The sequence below is a fragment of the Calliopsis andreniformis genome, chromosome 5 (assembly GCF_051401765.1).
Source record: "Calliopsis andreniformis isolate RMS-2024a chromosome 5, iyCalAndr_principal, whole genome shotgun sequence".
Classification (NCBI taxonomy): domain Eukaryota; kingdom Metazoa; phylum Arthropoda; class Insecta; order Hymenoptera; family Andrenidae; genus Calliopsis; species Calliopsis andreniformis.
Genome location: NC_135066.1, coordinates 18,006,132 through 18,027,810, shown reverse-complemented (window position 1 = coordinate 18,027,810; position 21,679 = coordinate 18,006,132). Strand labels below are relative to the sequence as shown.

The window sequence follows — 21,679 nt, the reverse complement described above, 5'->3', positions numbered from 1 at the left end:
ATAGACCTCCTTTTAACCAATTTAGCACTAATTACATTCTTAATTTTATCCAGCATACTATACACACGCACACTATCATTCTTTCGTGTACGCATTCATTATTTTTAATCTATCTAAAAAATGACTTCACTATAAAAAACCAATACATAAATACAACTTGGAATTATTCCTGAACCTATATGAATTTACATACAAGGTTGTGCCAAGAATACTTTGCGTACTGTCCACGTCGCTTCTAAATCGTTAATATCATTTAAATGCCTTACCACCTATTAATACGTGATATGATAACTAAGTAGCTGCCAGGAGCAGACAATTTGTCGAGGATCCGAGGTCAGAGGTCGAAGTTTTCGGTGGAAGAAAAGGGCGGCTGGGAAGGGTGCGAAGACTGTCCACCCACGCGCAACCCGCATCGTGGCCAACCCCGCACCACTGGCAGTGGATGATGGATGAGCAGGAACTATGTTACCAGAGCGAGCATCGGCTTTTTGCTGAAATAATCTTATGTTAGAGAATTTTAGCTACCACGCTTTCACGGGGAAGGACGATAATAGCATAGCACGGTGACACTACACATTATGGCGAAGTAATCTTGGATCCTTGACAATGCAATAACTAGGGGCATAGTTCGGCAAATCGTTTACTATAATGAATTTCATTTAACACTGGTTACCCGATGCAATTCCTTTATTAATAAGAAAACTTAACGTTCAAAAGAGTCGAAAAATATTATAGAGATCGTGAAATGATAATTAGAATATTAATTTTACAGAGATATAATGTCTGTAAATAATCTACAGAGACATAATATGTCCTATCCTCCTTATTTCATTTACTTCTACAGTTAATGAATATTTGACATAAATGTCCTCCTGCATATTACTTTTTTCATTAGAATGTAGTAAACTTTAAAGTAAATTCTGTTGAATGAATTTACTTGTTCTTGTTATTAATTTAGCAATAATTACTCATGTTTATGTCAGCCTCTAGTTAGGAAACAGAAACGTTTAAGCAGCTATTGAGCAACCTTACTTTTCAGAGAATAACAACATATTCTAAATATGTAGTGCTCAATAAGCAGTATTTAATGTAGTTAATACACGTACATATATATGCTGCAAATACTAAAAATGTATTTCGCAAAATAGAGGACAATTCGATAAAATATTATTTGCAGGGATGCCGGATATAATCTCCACCAAAGTAGGTACGGTTTACGTGCAATAAATGGTACTTTATCACAACTGCGCGCAATTGGATGAAATAAATTCCATGAAATATTTTCCACTTGTTATACGAAACAGTATTTTACCGAAATAGTGAACTCACGTCCAAGATAAAGTCTCACGTGCATCCGTGCCGTTTTATGGATATCAAGTTTATTGTCATAAAATTTTGTTCTGCTACAAGGGCTTTCTATCAACACTAGAAACTTGTATTAGCTTCATCATGTCTTGTTCATAAGTATTGAATTAAACTGTTAAAGTAATTTATAAAACTGTTAAATCTTGAATTCAAATCTTAATTTAGAGTTCAAAGATATCTATTTGGATTGTGTGTACTCATTTTATAAGAAACATAAGTTAGATAATAATTGTAATAATAGTCCTGTAATGTAGTAAATATATTTTCGACTTTATTTTATTATTCAGGTGCAAGGTACAAAGGAGGGTTCAGAGGTCATGAAGTTACTCTTCTGAAAGAATTTATGGAAGAATTTTGATCGACAAATTTTATTTTTATTGTATTGATTTTTATACAATACAATATTTTAATTTATTATAAAGGATGTATTTTTATAAAAATCTCCGCCATCTCGATTGACCCATGATTCTGAACCACCTCCTTCACTAGCTCTAATTCATCCTCATTTCCAGCTGTCTTTCAACTACCAAAAAAAGTCACGCGACGATAAATTCCCTGTTCAAGATCCAGTTGTATTCTTCCCTTTCCGTTTCATACTCGACCAACAATGGTAAACGAATTAAACGACAATGTATATTAACTAACCCCCTCGAACGTAGGACAATCTACGGTAATGATTTGCCGGCAAGTCAGCCATAACGGGTCACGAACAAGGGGCAATTAGGGAAAATCAATGTTGCACAACACGTTTGCATGTTGCATTTAATAATAGTGCTTGCGTGGAGAACTCGATTTGCCCTTTGATGGTATAACGAACCGACGATGCGCGAGTACGTATCCATGCACGCGTCCTCTTCGATTCCCTGCGAGGGTGGAAGAACAGTGGAGGATGTAACAATGCGAGGTGGTCGCGTTACTCGCGACTGGATTACTTTCGGTGATTTCTTCTTCCTCCTCTAGCTCCTCCTGCGCCTGCCTCTGCTCTTTCCTCGTCGAAGCCAGCTAATTAAATGAATGCCCGCCGGGGATCTGCGTTGCGGAGCGTATCGATTCATGTTCCGCGAGGATGGTCATTAAAAGAGGGCACAAAACGCTGACTATCTCTCTCCATTTTCTCGGCGAGATAGAAGAGGAAGACTGCTGTTCAACTCTGGTTCTGAATCGGAGATTATTTTTTCCATCCCTACTGTGTTATTGTCCTGTTACAGTGTGTAGACTGCAATGCATAGTGGCTGGTTTCACGGTATCGTGGGAGCGCTTGGTGGTTCATATGTTATGCTATGTCTGTTACATATTGATATTCTCATTTTGGTAGCATGTATAGGGTGGTTACGTGTGGGGGAAATTTGAAAAGTGATTTTAAATGTTAAAATAGATAAGTCGAAAGTGAAGAATAATGAAATAATTGTGTTGAGTCATTGGTTTTTAATTATGAGCATTCAAGAATTGGTAAAATATAAATGAAACACCAAAATGTGGAAAATTTTTTCATGTCTTCATTATTTAATAATGATAGTTATCAACAATATGTCTGAGGTGATGAATGAAATTGTTGTTAACAATATATGTGCCAAAAATTGTTATTGCAGTTATTATTTTATTTAAATTATTGATTTATTTCAAGTTATTCTTCGTGGAATCACGATCCTCCTCCTTTCGAAGGTTGATCAAGATGGTATCAATAAGTAACCTCTTAACCTTCCAATTTCTCAGTCGCTTTCCAGCCATCGTCTGGGTGTCGCCTCTGTTTCTTTCTGTAGAACCAATGATAACAAAGCTACTTAGCTAGAAAGTATGAATAGATATAAGCATGAACGAATAAAGATACTACAAGGTAACTATAAGAATTAATAAATATTTATTTTCAGTACGGTTCACTATACATACACAAGATAATTATATTATAAAAGAAGGATTGTTATTATTTCAGTCTCTCTGGACATACATTACAGAAGACTTTGTAGGATCTATTATAGATCTTGTAAAATTAATAGAGGTCGCTTGACTGCACTAAGAGCAGCATCGTTAAATCTACAAAGTCGACTCTTACTGATTCTGTTAAACACAGTTCAGCTTAACATTTGTTACCGTATTTGTCTAAAACGTGACTCGGTGAGATCAAAGGTTTCTTCTCTTTCTCAAGAATGCAAGCGTAACAGAGCTTAAGAATCGTCGCGTGGAACCTTCGACACGAAAATGGACAAGATGTCCACTGGACAATTCCCATCGCGAGACTTGCATCACGGAAGAAACTCTCTTCCAATACAGAGGATCGTACATTAGACATTCGGTTGTCCCTCCGTCCCATGGCTCTGTCGTCCGAGCCATCGTCGTCCTTCATTACCTCAGCCCCGGAAATGGAGTTTTTCCTGCTTTCCTGTCCGTCCAATGAGACGCGATCAAAGTAACCTCGGCAGAGACGAGGCAAACAGAAGCGGAGGAAGAAACGGAAGTGGACAAAGAAAAATGGTAGAATCGCTTCCCTGTTCGTGTTTATAAAAGGAAAAGATTACCCTTTTAGTCAGTGGATTCTTTTCGCGCTTGCATTGCCAGTGTTCCAGACCCTCCCCTAATTCGTTGTCTTCGTAAGTCTTTTTTTCTAGTTTAGTGATGGGAAGAGTCCTTGTCGTTCTTTTAAATCTCCCTTTGCATCGCGTGAATCGCAGTTAATCGTGAAACGTGTATCGAGAGTACGCACTGCTTCAAAGAAAATATTTTTATTCTAGATAAATACATTTATTCTGGAGTTTTAATTTAGTCCTGTTAAAAGAGTTATTCCGTGTTTGATTATACCGTCGTTTCCCATCTTGTTTTCCACGAGAAGCCATTAATTTGAAAATGGCGAAAGCTCCAGCTAGAGTACGGTAATAATGTCGTCTCTCAACTTTAAATACACCCAGACATCGTTCCCAAGGCGGGGCAAAAAAAAAGTTGAGATATTCAAACGCGATAAATTTATTCGTGTCGTCGGTGAGAAACGAAATAGGGGTTGGAATGTGAAGTTGAATGAAAGATTGTTGGATAACTCAGAAACCATTTCGTTCTCTATTTGCCAAGTAATATCCAGACGAACTTAAAACTTTGCTCGCCGTGTGCGATTCTGAATTACACGTTTTGCACTTGAACCGTAAAGGAACGTATAAAAACGATAATACTCCATCCATTCGTATCGCTGTATTTTATCATCGGACCTATAATATTTAATGAAACTGAAGAAAGATATACGGGACGAAGGCATTACTTTCTCTTCAAATTTTATTTTAAATCTTTCAGTTGATCTTAATATTTTATGTTATGGCCTACAGCGTTATCGTGTCAAGTAAAAAACGTCGTAATGCATTACTCTATTAATTTTTATTCCATGCTTCTCGTCTACGAGAACCCAGCATAATTTACTTTACACAATCTTTATGTTGTTTCCAGAAAAACATGTGCGTGTAGTCAGAACTTCTCTCGTGTTTGTGAAATAGAGATTCTGTAATTATTCAATCCGTGCAGGTGTAAGATTAATATAGTGAATACAAAGATTATAGCGGAGATATTTCACTTGTTATTTATCTATAAAAGCCATGGTTTTATTAGAAGTTGTTATCGTCTGGAAATGAGTTGACTTGGTTCTCTTTATACTCTCACAATTTGGTCATTAAGAATTATTTTTCCATTGTTGCTATACACATATAAATGTTATTACTCATACAAACGTTAATAATATGTAATTATTTGTAATAATTATAATGTGATGTTTCTCAATGGGTTGAAGTTAAATATTGCAATATTTCTCGATGTGGATAAGACTGTAATAGTCCTTGCGTGCAGCACGAAAAGGAAATTATATTGGACCATGTTTTTTTTTGAAGATGGTACAATTAGTAGTACTGTACATTTTTAATATTCATGTTAAATGTTTGCTTAGATAGTTATAGAATTATATAAAATTAGATTCTGGAGAATCTCTATTTTGTATTTTATTTAAGGATTCTGAAAGATTAAGGGTTTAAAAAATGAAAACAATGTTAAAATCTCATATATTGTTAACAAATGTTATTGCTACATATTCAAGATTCTGAATTTTAAGAAGTTAATACAGAATGGTGTAATTGTCGTCGCAATTTCAAAGTCGACTACTTCGGTCGGTCCATATTTACAGCTATACTACTTAAATACTTCTACGTGAGTTATAAAAGAAATTATTGAATTTCAATCACTGTTTGTACTCTAAATATTCTTTAGATCACTTAATTATACCGTTCATTTAAAATTATTATTCTGTGTTCGACCCAAAATTGTATTTCCTTCTTTTCTATTATTTTCACATACTCAACAATGAGTTTCTGACCCATCTCCTAAGTAATACGAATTTTCTGACAGCGATTCAGAACAAAAGAATCTTCACAAATATTGCAGAAAGTAACTAAAAAACAAATTTACAAAAATCTCATAGCTTTCATGGAAGAAATATTCATATTACTAGCAGACTAATCAGATTTCTCTTAATTCCCCGTTTCAATAAATCCTGTCCTTTGTACCTAAAGCATGCTAAAAGTTCCAATGCCACGCAGTTCCATCACAAAAAACCCTTCCCCTCGTCTGGTTCATTCCTCTCAGCCCCTAATACGACGCAATCAGAAATCGAAACCCTCTGTGAGAAACCATGCCCGGTGTCGATAAAAATCGTCTTCCCTGTCGAATCCAAGCGTACCCCTTTTCAATGTCCTGTCGCGTGACCGTATCAGGAAGAATACCAAATGGAACAGCTCATCGACCGGTAACATTGGCATGCGCCCAGTTGGTCGACAAAGCGGCCATAACGTGACTCGCTTCCGGTATTTTTCGGCTGCTCCTCGGCTGGCGGGAAAGTTATCGCTAGCTAGCGGAATACGTAGCCCGAAAGATAAATTTACGATATCGTTTCAGGGTCTTGTTCGTTTTGCCAGGCCGTCGCGACGTCCGCAGGATGTGACGCGAGGCCAAATAATTGCTCGACCGAACTGCTCGCACACGCCTCCGAATACGCACACGTGGCCGCGCACGAGATTGCTTTGCTGAGGTCAACAGGAATTTTTGGGAATACATTTAACGCCCGTCGTACGTGAACCTGCGTTCCTCGGTGTCTGTTGACGTAACATAAATTATCCATTTAGCCACGCGAATGTTGCGCTGAATTGCCAGCTGGTTTGTGGTCGGTTAAACGATTTTGCGCGCTGCACCCTCGCCTCGGTTAGAATATCGACGATTATTTTTGATCGGGTGTTTTTGAAGCCGTCGACGATGGTCTGTTCGTAAATAGTCTGTTAAATAGTTTTGTTTGAGTGAAATAAGGGGAGGGTAGGTGAAATACAAAGGGAAGGGTGTTTCTGTAAGAGCCTGCAAAGTGGAGAGCTGAAATTGAGTTTGGGATTTGGATATGGTTTTTCTGTAACTTTGTTTAAGTTGAGCAATCTTTGAGTAAATGTCGTGATTCTGGTTAATTGTATAGGTAATTACTTTGGGTAAAGGTGCACTTTTAGTTGTACAGAAAAAGATTGTGGAAGATCTGCTTTATGGGAGATGGAATATGTTGCAGTAGAGAATAGTATCTCAATTTTGGATAAAATACCTAGTAAGGTAATTACTACTAGACATATACACAGATTGTAATCCCACTCGTTTTGTTCATCATTGTAGATATGCATTGCGCTTATATGAAGTTTGAATATTCGCGCTAAAAGATTTAAAGCGTAACTAGTGGCGCCACAAGTAGGCACTGCTCGAAGGAGAGAAAGAGAACGCGCAGTGAAGAAGCGCGTTACGAGCAGTTACGAGTCGAGCAAGATTCAGTCGTAAAATCATGAAAAGTGTTTTGAGTTTATATGTGAATCGTGTGCATTTACCATTGGTGTTCATTTACGTTCGAGTTCTTCATGTGGGTTCTGGTGATGGCATGAACTGACAAGTAAACTGACTAGGTTAACCAAGTCCTCTTCGTTACTCCATTTCCCGCCGACGTCCACTGGTCACGGTAAGTGAATTTAAGATTTACGTCGGAAATATTATTCAATACTAACAATTTATCTTATTTCGCGACTCTATTCGCTATTGAAATGTAATCCAATAGTTTCCAATGGTATCGATTGAAGAAGTAATTTTAAAGATAATATTTGAATTTATAGAACAAATTATAGTTTAGAATTGGAGCATTTATAAGCGACATTTTTTTATTCAAAATAAGACTAACAATATTCGTATATGTTCTTAAATACAGTTCCATAATACTTAGAATTTTTTTCACATTAAAATCGAAAAGAATTAAAATTTCCTTTTTTTTTTTATTTGACGATGTTGCTCGCTTAGTCACCGTTTTTTAAATTAATGGTCGGTGGAAAGTTTCAGAAGTGATATGAAAAATACTTTTTTACACTTGCAGATGAATTTCTATTTTGTAGTTTTCATATAAGAGGACATTTTAAAATTTAATACAATCGTCGTATTTGAAAGTACGTTCCACAGAAATTTATATTACCGTTAAATAAATGTGAATTACCACTATTGTCTCTTTCTCAGTTAGTAGCGTAACATTTAGTAAATACTGGCCGATCGGAAATGACTCTGGCAGGCCATTTTGATTTTTGATCATAAAATTGCTATTTGCGTATTTCCCCTGAAATCGTCATCAGTTTTAATCATTGTTATTTCATCTATGACTTCAATATTTAATTTTTCTTTTTTATAAGAAATAATAAAACAAGAATTTGAATTTCGGCATTGACAGAGTTAATTAATCATTTAATTGCATTTTCGCGTTTGTGTTATATTTAATATTATACATACTGGTTCGGGAGGACATTTTTCAGGAGTAAAGCCAACTGCTTTTGCCATGGGAACCGCTATAGTGTTAGGATCGTTAGCTACATCACAAAGTTTCATTTCTACATGAAGACCCATATCGATCGTGTATTCGCCCATTTCGATTCCGTTGATATTTCCTCGTATCTGTAAAGAATTCAATACTACTACATTCTAATAACGTGCTAATTGTAAATGTATAAAATCGAAATATCAAAAGAACCTTCATTATTTTGTCATTAAAAACATTCAAATTATATACCTTCGTATTTTCGGGTAATTTTTTCAAGATATCCATGTTGGTACTTAAATAAGTTTCATATTCGCTATTTTCATTCACCTCAAAGCCGCATGTTTCTGGATCAATATATTCCTCGTTAATGTAGGCGCAATCACCATCTTCAAGAAGAATGTCAAGGTCTGCCTTGTGATAACGATGGAAAGTTAGAATAATTAATCGAAAAACATTGAAAATTTACACGAAATGTTGACAAGCTGCAATTTTATATCGCTTTTATTTAATAGTAATACCCTTGGATTGGAAAAATGTTTTGATCTAAAATTTGGAAGAAGACGAATTCTTCTTGAGCAACAAATGATTTTTTATTCAACTAAGAATTCGCTACACGTTGTTCAAAATATTAGAATTATAATTCTTAGAGCATTATTCTCGTCACTATTTAAAATGTGTGTTTTCATATTACCAACCCAAAGTTGTGAAGAACAATTTCAGTATAAAATAAATACTTCAGCAATCCTTTTTCCAATCTTTCGGGATTTAAATTTCCCTTTAATATATCGATATTCGCATAATTGTATCCTTACCTGTACGTCACACCAGCACAGCGCGCAGATTACAAAAATCGAGAACATTTCTATAGGTCTATTCAACGCCTTTCTGCAACTTGTTTGTCAACGACGTTGTACCTTTTTGCGAGCTTTCGTTGCGATTTTAGGCCCAATGCACATACAGCTAAACGGATTTCGTCAATTCATTTGCCACTTGATCTGGCCGTGTATTTCAATGATACGTGTACTCTTTGTCGCTTGGATATTCACTGTGTACTGTCGCGGGCGTGCACACGCGACACGCGCACACCGACAACAGATCCTGATAAAGTCGTGGGAACGGATGCGAACCGCGGTACAATTGAATTAATCTCGATCGAACAACACGACCTCCGAAACGAAACAGGAAATCGCGTTGTCGCGCGCAAAATCGAACAGACGCGCGCGCACCATGCCGAATCTATTTGCCCGTTATTAGCTGTAACTGTTTTCCAGAACGTTGCCCGTTATTGGTTCGACCGCGTTTTTTCCCTTTCCCCGTTTATCCTCCCCGTGGTCCCAGGCCACCCTTTCGCTTCGTTAATTAGGGTGTAACCGGTGTGGCGCGATTAAATTACTGGGGCAGAAATAATTTATACGATCGCGAAACGGTACAATCGCTGCCGATGTCGGCTTAGATTGCATCTGGGGACAGCTGGCCTCTTTGCGCTGTTCGAAGATTGTTTAAGAACTGTTTGCAGCAGTTGCAAGTACATGGTGACTGTCTCTTTGATGTGGATGGTCTTCTTCAGGTGTGTTACATTTAATGTGTCAAGTTTTGAGTGTCTGGGAGTTTGATGCTCGAGATGTTTGGATGTCTTAGGTCTTAGGACACTTCTGAGCAAATTTGATGGGGTATGTAGTATGAGTATATAGGGGACGTAACTGTAAGTTGATAGTGGTAGATTAGTTTAGTGATATAAGTAACGTAGGCACGAAATTAGAATTAGGATTTTTCAAAAGAATAATCCTCTAGGTATGTAGAACCTATAAGATTCCGTTAGCAACTCTCATACGCTCTGTACTGAACAAACAAATCAAGAAACTTCTGAAACATCACACTTTTTATTTATCGTCACTTACATCGGTAATCACTGTACGCTGTAATTAGAAACAGTCATTTTGATAGACATTTAACGTGTATCAAGTATCAAAGTCACTTGTTGGAATGTTAGCTATGTGATTCTCGATGAATTTAATCATTGCAGGGGCAGGAGCCATCCATGGTGAGTTGCATAGCTAAATTGCGTCTTCTTTCTAAATTCATTTGCTCGGAGATTCGTATTAGGTTGGCCTGCTCCTGCCGCAAGGATCGTTTCAGCTCCTGAAGCTTCCATCCAGCCTCTATTTGCTTCTCTGCTATCTGTTTCTGCAGAGCGGCAATCCGTTTGTTTAAAACGTTGTACTCGGTTCTCGCTGGATCCGACGCTGAGGTGGGCCCGCGACATGGCACTGCGCTGCTATCCTGTTGCACCATCTCTGATGTTAGTGAGCAAATTTTGTCGTGAAGTTCTGCTAACTGTGTCAGTGTCAACGACTGAAAAAACATATGCATATTAAGTGAGTGGGAGGTATCTGTGTTTTATTATATTTTTTATATAGTGTGTTGGTTCAGGTGGAAGCAGATAAAGTTCAGTTCGAGAGGTATAAAAATACTTTGTATTTTTCAATTTTTCTTTTTCCCCTTTCCCCTTTGTCTCTTCTCCCATTTTCCTCTTTTTCTTTTCTCTTTTTCGTTTTTTCTTCTAAAATTTCCTTGGTTATAATAACCAAAGATCGTGCCATGATACATGAAACATGATGGTATAGAGTTCTAATTAATAGAAATAGGAACTAGGTAATCGATAGCACTGTCGTTCGTAGATAATAAGCTTTGCTAATCGGGCTGGAATAAGGAAGCCAGCGATATCTAGTTTTTGATAGTTGGACGAAATCATGAGGATAATGATTCGTTGGATTATAGTAGTACGTGCTGAGAGATATAGGACTGGGATTTGCATTATAGCGGGAGAATTTATTAATTCCTGAAGCACGGAATGATTTATTAGATCAATCGGTGTTCATTCACATATTAAGCTACACCATTAATCTGCATCATACCTCATAGTTCACACGAGATACCCAAACGTTGGATAATACGATAACGTTTCGACAGTATATCAGTGAATCACTTGCGAACTTATTATTGGTCATGAAAATTTTCACGTGGAAAATATGGGTACAATTAAATTTGATTGTATAAGTTTTTTATGTAATCATTTCTGTGTGTTTTGTGTACTGTTAAGTGTAGAGTTATAATTTTTTACAATATGTTAGGTATATTTTAGTGAGATATGAAAAGATTAATGTAGTGAATGATGAATTTTTGTAATATATTTATAAATAGATTATTTAGTATTGTATTTTTACTTACATTCAGCCAAGCATTGGCCTCGAATGCCATTGGACTATCAGCAAGATCCTGTAAGATGTAATACAATTTTTGTATTTAGTTGTTTCGTTTTCTGACATAGCAGTATTTTAAAATAATACCCTTTAAAAAGTTCTGAAGAAACATTGAGTATTTTGCTTTACGATCAGATAACTATAATCAGTGTTTGCTTTGTATTCCGTACCTTAAGTTGTTTTATCAAATTAGCAATATTCTTGATTTCCTGCTCTGTTTGATAAATACTGTCAGACAGCTCCTGAGCTTTCTTAAATAGGTCTGCAATTTCTTGTTTCATTTGTGGATCAATTGATGGATCTTCATCTAACTTGTCTGCCATTTGAGGCTCCACTTCAACTTTCCCTTCCAAATAACTGATGAAATCACGTACACGTTGTACGCCTGCGTTGAAAACCGATTAAACAATAAATAAATTAATGAAAAGAAATGGAGTGGTTCGAGGGTCTCTGACAGTCAATCTTGGTGATATTACTGTGCACGTGAAATGACGAAACGGAAAGTTTCATACTTGTCAACTTATTTCCCTTCAGAATCTTTCATAAGGCACTCGGAAGCTATTCGCAGTTACATTTCTACCATCCACCCCTCCACGGAAACTTTTAAGGTGACAAACTTATTCAGATATCAAGCATACCACCAATTAAAAGTTCTGAACGTCGGCGTTCACTGTCATTCACGAGCGACAATACGAATCCTCCGCAGAAAAAGCAATAAAATGATAAGGATCGTTTTTTTTTTGTCGAACAAAGAGTCTTTTAAAGGTTTTACCTTGGTTCTGCCTTTCAAATTTTTCCCTCAGTAATTCGTTCGCCTTAATGAAATCCCCGCATTCATCCAAAATATCTTTGTCCATTTCCGTCTCCTTTGGCACCACCGTCCTCACTGCATTCATTTCGTCGACAATGTATGAGTCATGAAAAGGGAACGACGTAGTAACATTTCAACGACGATTAATACAGTAGACACTGAGCGATCTTAATTACTAGAATCTCGGATATTCGAAGTTAGACGGTAAATTAATTTTGATAATCGTGTGGTCTCTTTTCACATAAGAAATAAAATAGCTTAAAGAGACTGATATTAATAATGAGAGACACTTTAAGGTGTTAATGTTCTGTTACTAGAGTGCAGTAATGAATCTTATTCTCTCAGTATCCTAATTAGATAGCAATCAATTGACTAGTCAGCCGAAAATTATAAAGCAATATTATTAAAAGCTTCTCTTATTTAATTCGATCAATAAACTCTTAAACCTAGGAATTTCTATTATTCCAATTATCAGACCTGTAGCCTTCCTCAGCTTTTCCAGCTCTTTGCGTAACTTCTCGTTCTCTTCCCGACAATTGTTCAGCTCGTTCCTCAGTTTCGCATTCTCAGCTTTTAGCTCCTCATATTCTGCCTTCAGTTTGTCCATCATCGCATTCATATCTTTATGCTTATCTCTCTCTTCCTTTGTTGCAGCTAATTCTGACTGCAACTTATCGTAATCAGTCTTCAGTTTCTCATTGGCTGCCTTCAACTTCTCCAGATCGTCCTTTAATCTCTTCGACTCATTTTCCGCCTTGCTCAGCTCATCCTGCAGCCTCTTATTCTCTGACCTAAGCTTATCCAGTTCAGGTCTCAATCTAGCCAGTTCATTTTTGGCATCCTCCAATTGTTTCTTCAAATTATCCAACTCCTTCACAGTGTCCTCAAGATCAGCAATCTTCTTCTTCATATTATTAATCTGATTTTCTGCATCCGCTAGTCTCTCTTTAACTACAGCCAACTCTGACGACAGCCCTGAGACTTCCTTCTTCAAAGCCGTATTCTCTTTCTTCAGATTCTCGTTCTCCAACTTCAGCGCCGCAACTTCGTCTTTCAACTTCGCTAACTCAACCTTTAGCTTTTCATTTTCGTTTCTCAGCAACACGTTCTCGTTGCGAGTCTTATCTAACTCTGCTTTTAAAGCAGCCAGTTCCTCCTTTAGGGCCGCCAGCTCCTTCGCGGCTGCGTCTGCCGCAGCTTTCTGTTTCTCCAGTTCGTTTTTCAAATTACTCATTTCGTCTCTAAGACGATTGAGCTCGTTGACTAACTCCTGTTTCTCAGCATGTAGCTCTGAGAGCTGTTTCTCCAGATTCTTGATTTTAGCCTCAGCAGCTGCGAGAGCTTTCTTCAATTCCTCAAGCTCGCGATTCAGTCGATCAACTTCTCCCTTGAGTCTGTCCAGCTCCTTTTTCGCTTCATTTAATTCTCCTTGCAGTCTGTCGTTCTCAGCTTTGCAGTTCTGCAAGTCTGTTTGCAGCTTGTCGGCGGCTGCTTTCTGCGCAGCCAGATCTGACTTTAACCTGTCTATTTCTACTTTCTGTCCATCACCCTCGCCTCTGAGTCTGTTGGACTCCTCTTGCAACCTGTTTCGCTCTTGCTGCAGATTGGCGTTCTCAGCTTTCAGGGCATCCACTTCGGCCTTTAGCTTGTCGCGTTCCTCTTTCAGCTTGTTCCTCTCGAGGTTCAGAGCGTTTAGTTCATCTTTCAGTGCACTGTTAGCGTCCCGCAATGCGGAGACTTCTGCTTTGCACGCGTCGAGGTCGCTCTTCAGGGCTGACAGCTGTTTGGCTAGGTTCTCTGCTTCGCTTTTGTACCTGTTATTCTCTGCTCGCAAGTTTTCTAATTCCTTTTTCAGGGCGTCCAGCTCGTTTCTTAACGCTGTTAGGTCTGCGTTGCATTTGTCTTTGGCGGATTTTTCTGCTTCGAGAGCTTTTTTCAGTTTTTCTAATTCGGATGTCAGCTCGGCGAGCTTTTTCTCTAGGTCGGCCTTCTCTGCCTTCAGGCGATTTAGTTCTGCTTCTTGGGCCTTCTTCAGGGCCTGTTGGCATTCGGTTTTTATTTAAAAATGTGATAGTGTGACACAGTTGGATATTAGAAGATACTTATTTGAGATAATTATTCGAATTCTTTTTTAATTGAATTGAGACAGAGGTGTCCAATTTCAAATTTTCAAAAATGTTTGAACATTTAAATATTCAAGTCTAAAACTTCTTAAATCTGGAAAGTTCTAAAGTATTTTTATTTCTAGAACTAGGCACCTCTGTAAAATATTTATTAGAGTATGAAGTATTAAAATTAGGTTGTTAATTTACCTGGCACTCACTCAGATCCTTCAGCGCTTTCTCAAGATCGGCCTTAAGCTTATCCACATCTAATTTGATCTTACAGCTCTCCATCTTGTAATATTCTACTTCCTCCTCCAGCCTCTTAATTTTGTCCTGCAATTCAGCTATCAGCTTCTTCAAATCAGCGATCTCCGATTTCAAGTCTGCGCACTCGGCCCTCAAGCCAGCTAATTCCTGGTCCATGTCTAATAGCTTCGTACGAAGGCTCTGGTTCTCCCCTTTCAAGGCCTCGTTTTCCGCCCTGCATTGATCCAATTTCGAACTTAAATCCTGCACTTTATTCTCCAACATCGTTAGGTCGTCTTTCATTTTTTGACTAGCCTCCCCCTCGCGGCCCAGCTTCGTCCTGAGGTCGTTCACTTCGCTCTCCAAAGCTCGCACGTCATTTCGCAATTTATCATTTTCGTCTTGCAAACGAGCCACGAGCGGCTCGAGGGACTCTATTTTCTTCTGCGCCTCGGCGAGCTGAGCTCTCAGTTTATTTAACTCGTCGTTCAGCAATTCCACTTGCCCCTGCAATCGCTCTATCTCAGCCTTCATTTTCCCATTTTCCTCTCTACACGCGGCCACCTCCGCGTTCAGCTTATCGTTCTCCGCTTGCAGACGGTCCCTCTCCGATCTCAGCTTCTCGTTCTCCGCGTTACAGTCGGTCAATTGCTTGCTCAATTGATCCCTCTCGTTCTGCAAAGCGGAATGCTCGTTCCTCAGCTTGCTTAATTCCGCCGCCAGATTGTCCCTTTCACGCTTAATCCCTTCGAGTTCGGTGATCAACGCCGCTTCTTCTTCTGCACCTTTGCCCAGCTGCGCTTGGAGTTTCGCGATGTCCTCTCGCAGCCTCTCCATCTCGGCCACACAGTTGTCGAGGGCAGCTTTCAGTGAGCCGATCTCGGATTTTAATTGATCCACCTCGCTCCTGGCTTTCTCTAGCTCCTGCTTCAGGCGATCTATCTCGGTCTGTAGATCAGCCTTTTCTGACTTCAATTTCTCGATTTGGCTCATTGCGTCATCGAGCTTCTGCTGCAGCTCTGAGTTTTTGGCTTTCAGATCAGCGTTCTCGTTTGTTAGACGGTCCCTCTCGGACTTCAGGTCCTCTATCTCCGCTGCTAGCTTTTCTGCCTTAGCCTTCATGTCCATATCTGCTGTTCTCAGCATGTCTCCAGCAGCCTTCAACGCTTCTGACTCCCTCAAGGCGTTCTCCAGGTCGCTTTTCAATACTCCGAGCTCCTGCTTCAGCGAGTCGTTCTCTTGCTTCATTTTCTCGAGGTTACTCTTTAGCTGAGCATTTTCTGATTTCAGTTTGTCAAATTGATCGTTGATGTCACTCAGCTCGGCTTTCAGGCTCTCGTTCTCTGCCAACGCCTTCTCCAGCTGTTTTTTAATGTCGTTGTTTTCGTTCAATAGAGCGTCTCGTTCTTGTGTCATCTTGTTTAGTAGGTCCTCCAGTCTGTTGACTTCTGCCTCCAGGTTGTCCAGTGCCCTTTTCATGTTGTCGTAATCGTTCTTCAGGACGTTATTTAAATTCGTCAGTTCTTCTATTCTATCCGTCAGACCTTTGTTCTCCTTCTCCAGCTCCTCAACACGAGCTTTCAGTCTTTCGTTCTCCTTGGCCAGCTCCTTCATGGCTTCTAGTTCCTTCTCCATAGCCTTCAGTTTTTCCGAGAGAGCGTCCTTTTCTGCGCAACACTTCTCCAGCTCCGCGTTTCTCGCGTTGCATCCTTCGATCTCGTTTTGAAGCTTCGCCAGCTGCGCCTTCAGGTCGGCGATCTCTTTGTTCAGGTCGTCTATCGTCGCCTGCATCGCTACCACCTTGTCCTCGCATTTCTTCTCGAGCTTGCTCTTCTCCTCGAGCAGCTCGATTATCTGATTGTTCCTTTCGGCCAGAGCCTTTCGAACTTTACTTAATTCCTCTAGGAGGTTGTCTTTTTCGATTTCAAGGCTTGATATTTCGGGTTTCAGGTTCTCGAGCTCATTTCTTAGGTTTCTCATACCGAGCAGTTCGATTTCTGATTGTCTGAGACTGTTGAGGAGGCTTGTGATCTGGAAAGGAGGGGTTGGTACTTGATTAGGGGGGAGAAAGAGAAGGTGTAGTAAGTTAGTGATCAGTTGACAGTGGATGTATGTGCAGAAATTGGAGATAATGTGAAGGTGATAATGTTGGGAAAATGAGAAAAAAGGGCTGAGGTAGGCAAAAATGAGCACAAATTGACAAGCTGGTTAAAAGTGAGCAAAGGTAGATAAAATGGGCAAAGTGAGTGATTAGGCAAAGGTATATGTATATTTTGCAATTTTATCTAAAGAAATGGCACATATATATTGTACCAGGTTTTAAACCTATGTTAAACCCTTATTATATTTTATTTTTATGTACCTATATCTACTAAAAAAATGTTCTATCTTAGGAATTGCTCTAGTCCTTCACAAATCTCCACCTCTATCTTCCCATAACTTAAAATGAACACCAATTACGTGAACACCCCATACACTCGTACAACCACCCCTCTGTTCCACTAACAACATTTCGAAGTAAAAGTTCCCGCGGTTCTATAACAGGAAAGTTAATTCGCTAGACTTCGGAACAAGAAAGAAGTCAACTCCATTACTGAGATTAAATAAGCGCAGGGCGCGTTGCGGTTGCCTCAGTTTCAAACTATCGCGATACCTTTTCATCTTTTCTTCGGAATTCCTCTTTCATGGCCGCAATCTCGTCCAGCAGACCTTCCTGCTCGATCATAGTCTCTAATTTTTTATTCAGAGAATCAATCAGCTTATCCTTTTCCTCTAATTGTTTCTTATAGTTAGCAACAGACTGCTCGCAGTCCTCTAGCTTTTGCAACAGCTCTGACACGTCTATGTATTCAGGTACTGTGGTAGTTTCTGCCGTGGCAGTTTCTGCACTAGCTAACGCGGCACGCAGCTCGGCCAGTTCGGCCAGGAGGCGCTCGTTCTCTGCTCGTAGATCTTCGCAACTTTTCGATAGGTCTACCAAAGTCTCGATCGATCTTTCGACCACTTTTGAGACCTGCTGGTCCGCCGTCTGACCGCCTTCCATCAGTTCGCGCAGCTTTGCTCTCAGACGATATATCGCGGGACAGCTGACGTCCTCCTCTGTCTGCGCTAGTTTCAGCTTCAGTTCGGAAATTACGTCTCTCAATCTATGGACACATGGAATTTAATCGCTTGATAGATTAAATTTCTTAACTTTATCTGATTATTAGAGGCTGAGAATTGGTGGAGGTTTTCTAAGTGTTGTGATGTGAGGTGTTTGGAAGTTGTGGGAGGTGAATTTGAGTGATTTTAGCTTTTTGAGGGTTGTCGATTTTAGGGTTGCATTTTTTAATATAATTTATAGAATTTTATTTGAAGTTTTTTGTTTGATAAAATATGAGGTTTAAAAAATTATTAAATTAAATAGATTGCGAGTCTCTTCTGATTCAGGCTATGGTGTATCTTGTTTAAAGTAATACATAACAAAAAAAAAGGAATTTTAAAGCTATAGAAGAGTAACAGTTGAAATCGCGGAAATATTAATTTTTCAGCTAGCCCAAATATAATATGATCATTTTTTAAAAGCTTCTTCTGGATATTGAGACATCCTATAGATTAGAACCTATTAATATTCAGAGCTCAAATAGCTTCTAGAACCTGTTAATATTCATAACTCAATTAGCCTCTAAAACCTGTTCAATGGTCCTCTCCAATCATTAATTAATCGTGTCATATTTTACATATTGAATCTGAGCAGCCATTAAATTCCTCGTTCAGAATCAAATAAACGGAACACATGGCGGTGAGAAAATTAGGGAAACGGTACTCTTTCTTTTCGAGGGCGAAACGCTCTCGCAAAAATCTCATCTTCTCCCTAAGACAGAGAACCGAGGCGCACGGATCGGCGCAGCAATCTCGTTCAGCGAGAGTTTCTTCTAGATCCCTCACTTTATCTTCAAGGGCCGCGTTTGCATTTTGCAGCCTTTCGATTTCTTCCCGCGAGTGTACCAGCAGCGGATCAGGCTTCAATATCTCATCCGCATTTACACCTGCACGAAAACAACTAATCTTTAGAAACATTCGGAGCAGAGCACGCGTGCGGGTACTGTTCTCGAGAGAAACCGCTCGGAATTTCAAAGGGAGAAGTTGTGTGTCTGGGGAACGATACGGCTTGCATTTAAAACGTTCACTTTGTATTATCATGAAGATATATAATACGTTGGTGTAATTATAGTATTTTAGAGCAACACTGAAGTAGTGTACGAAATACTAAACAAAATAATTTGTTAAACAAATTTTCAAAGTCACATGTACAATTTTTACTACTGCAGGTTTATATCTATACTGAAGTTTTAGGTCTATATTATTTAACTCTGATTTTAGTCAGCTGATCCATATTTTTATTAAAATCCTGAATATTATCATTTAAAGAGAACTGAAATATTAAAGAAACATGATCTTCCAAATAATACATACACTGATAAAAATACACATTCATCAATGTTTTGTATTATCAGAAATAACAAAGGTTTTACATCAGTAATTTCAGCCTGCCTTTCTATATAATTTCCAAATATTATACCATGCACAGTATCGCCTATAAGTTTTGGAACGATTTCACAAGCTTGGAAAATTATATATTTATTGGTAGCAACCGATATTTAGTACTTAGACTGACCATTAATTACAACTAAAAATACAATTACTGTAATTACTATATATTTACTTTTATGTGAAGAATGTTTAATTAAATGTAAAGTATATACATCAGTTACTACAAGGAAACCTGTATATTTCTCAACATGTGACACCATTCGAGTACTTATCAGAGGTACTGTATATGCAAGTTTCGTATCGCGTCCCTTTCGTAGCATTAGTCGTACGGACTACCACTCGGTTCCTTCGAAACGATCTCGTTTGTACGGAAACGAGTGAAACACGGGCGAGAAAGTATCTGCTCTGAATTCCAATTAATCAATTTGGCGCGAGCCAACTGGCAGTCAGGCGGAGAGAGGGTACGAAATATCATACATCGATACCGAATGACTGGAGGGCTTGTTTCAGAGACCTATTTTCGCTCTCGAGCTGAAGCCTTTCCATTCGCCACTTCTTCATCTGACACTTCATTACGCTGAGCTTCCTCAGGGCAAACGAGAGGTCGTGGATCTCCGACTCTTTGGAAGTGTCGCTGAAGGGATTGTAGCTGCAGCAACAACACGGCTCGTTCGGCGGATTCATCGATTCGCGAGACGACGACGATGCGTTGCACCCGCAGCGGCAGAAAGATAGGGAGTGACGTGCCTCCATTGTCTAAACAGCTTTTCAACATTTTTCCTTTATTAAAGCTAGGAGTATCGTGTTACAGACTTTTGGGGTACTTGCTGTCCTAATTAGAGTCGTTAAGTTATTTTTCAAGAATTTTTTTTTAATTCTTTCAAGAGAGAATTGAAATTGAGATGATACATAAGGTAATTTATATTTGTTTTCTCTATAGAATTGATAGCTACAGCTCTCCCTATAGATATTTCACTTTCATTCATCTCAAATTGTGGGGATTGAAATCCTAGCGTAAATGATACATTTTTATTCCTCAGTCAAACATTAATAAGAAAACTAACAATTTCAGTAATGATATCTATATTTAAAATCTGACGTATAAGACAGCTATATTATACAGGGATTAAAATGCATCTCCATAAATCACTAAATACAAATTAAAAATCTCTGCAATATATCATATTTTTCACACACTATATTTAGAAACATCCTCCTCAATTTCACACCCTAGTTAACATCTCGTTTCCAATTACCACTCCCCTTTTATAAAAGAACAGAAACGTTTGCTGCTTTGTAATTGCAATTTACACCCTCTATTATATAACTCTCACCTTGTTCTCCCTATTTCCTCGAATCGTATTTCTCAGCAATTCACGCTATCATGTTTTGCAAGGTTATCTGAGCGTAATTACTTTTCCCGTCTATATGTATATATTTTTTTTTTTTCGTCCAGCAGCGTCACCGAATCACCGATGTAAGTGAATTATGATCGTAAAGCGATTACAGACAGTTCAGCGCACCTAAGCGCGAAACCGTCCTCGGATAGCGGCTAAAACATAAAACATTTAGCTGGGAAATACGAGGTTGGGGTGATGTATTTCGCCGCGGCAGTCACGCTTTTATTGCCGCACGGCTGTGGTCATCGATGAAGATCGATAATCTGATTCAACGTCAGATGTCTTTTATCGTCGCAATAAATTCGTTTCGTTCCGCCTGCGCAACGAGATTTATCCGCGTTGAATGAATTTCGCAATGAGCCCGAAGAGTACTGGTTATTAAAATGTCATCAGCACATTGTGTGATTTCCGGAGAAATTTTAGACTCGGAAATGGGTGAAAAAAGTGGGTCGAGGGATCTTAAATTATCTCACGTGAAAATATAATATTTGCTATTAATATAAATATCGGGCTGAGATACAGGTTTAAATTAAAATATGAAGCAATGCAAATCTCGCAGTATTTCACTGGAATGTTATTTTTAAGGGAATCAGTATCACTCTATTCTTTTAATGTAAAAATGTATTTACGAGGAGCAATAACTGGAGTATATTTTATTAAACATCCACTTTTATTATTCGCTCGGCATTGTGTATTTTTCCCGATTTTAGTTATTTGCGATTTGGTTATAATTATTGAGATTACATTCATTTTAATCTCATGCTTGTGTGCTTTTTATAGGTAAACATGACATTTTTCACGAGAAAGGTTATTTATATACAATTAAATGTCTTTCAATTTGCGTGAGATGACCCAGGAACGTTCTGGGGTCCTGTGTTGCCATGGCGTCGTCATAATACATATTTTTGCGAGGTCTAATTAGAGTAGCGTTATTAAAATACGCGTTTGTATGCAGGTTTCCGACGGATTCTACCGACTGAGACGCGAAAACCTCGACTTCGTTGTACGTGATGCGAAAGATCGAAATGTTTTCGTAATTAAAAGAGAAAGAGACTGTTTTCCCTTTTCATAGCATCTAGAATATTACTTTACATATTAATGTGTATTGCTACTATGCACGATTA

The 21,679-nt window shown here is 38.6% G+C and overlaps 3 protein-coding genes across 3 annotated transcripts; all 3 read right to left on the bottom strand.

Moving 5' to 3' along the window:
- Positions 1-7,682: 7,682 nt before the first annotated feature.
- On the bottom strand, positions 7,683-9,060 carry LOC143179653 (uncharacterized). Its single transcript, XM_076378966.1, has 7 exons — positions 9,019-9,060; positions 8,892-8,975; positions 8,719-8,798; positions 8,667-8,682; positions 8,450-8,611; positions 8,173-8,334; positions 7,683-8,002 (listed from the first exon to the last, which is right to left on the bottom strand). Exons 1-7 carry the CDS (start codon positions 9,058-9,060, stop codon positions 7,856-7,858), a joined length of 693 nt encoding a protein of 230 aa, XP_076235081.1. The 3' UTR covers positions 7,683-7,855.
- Positions 9,061-10,210: 1,150 nt separating this feature from the next.
- LOC143179651 (uncharacterized) lies at positions 10,211-18,334 on the bottom strand. The gene is made up of 14 exons (XM_076378965.1): positions 18,294-18,334; positions 18,241-18,251; positions 18,054-18,209; positions 17,816-17,855; positions 17,276-17,768; positions 14,584-16,653; positions 12,749-14,309; positions 12,634-12,686; positions 12,475-12,578; positions 12,422-12,429; positions 12,233-12,346; positions 11,631-11,845; positions 11,429-11,476; positions 10,211-10,552 (listed from the first exon to the last, which is right to left on the bottom strand). Exons 1-14 carry the CDS (start codon positions 18,332-18,334, stop codon positions 10,211-10,213), a joined length of 5,256 nt encoding a protein of 1,751 aa, XP_076235080.1.
- A 1,292-nt stretch (positions 18,335-19,626) lies between these two features.
- Positions 19,627-19,908, bottom strand: LOC143179650 (uncharacterized). The gene has a single exon (XM_076378964.1). The coding sequence runs from the start codon at positions 19,906-19,908 to the stop codon at positions 19,627-19,629; it is 282 nt and encodes a 93-aa protein (XP_076235079.1).
- Between the last annotated feature and the right edge of the window lie 1,771 nt (positions 19,909-21,679).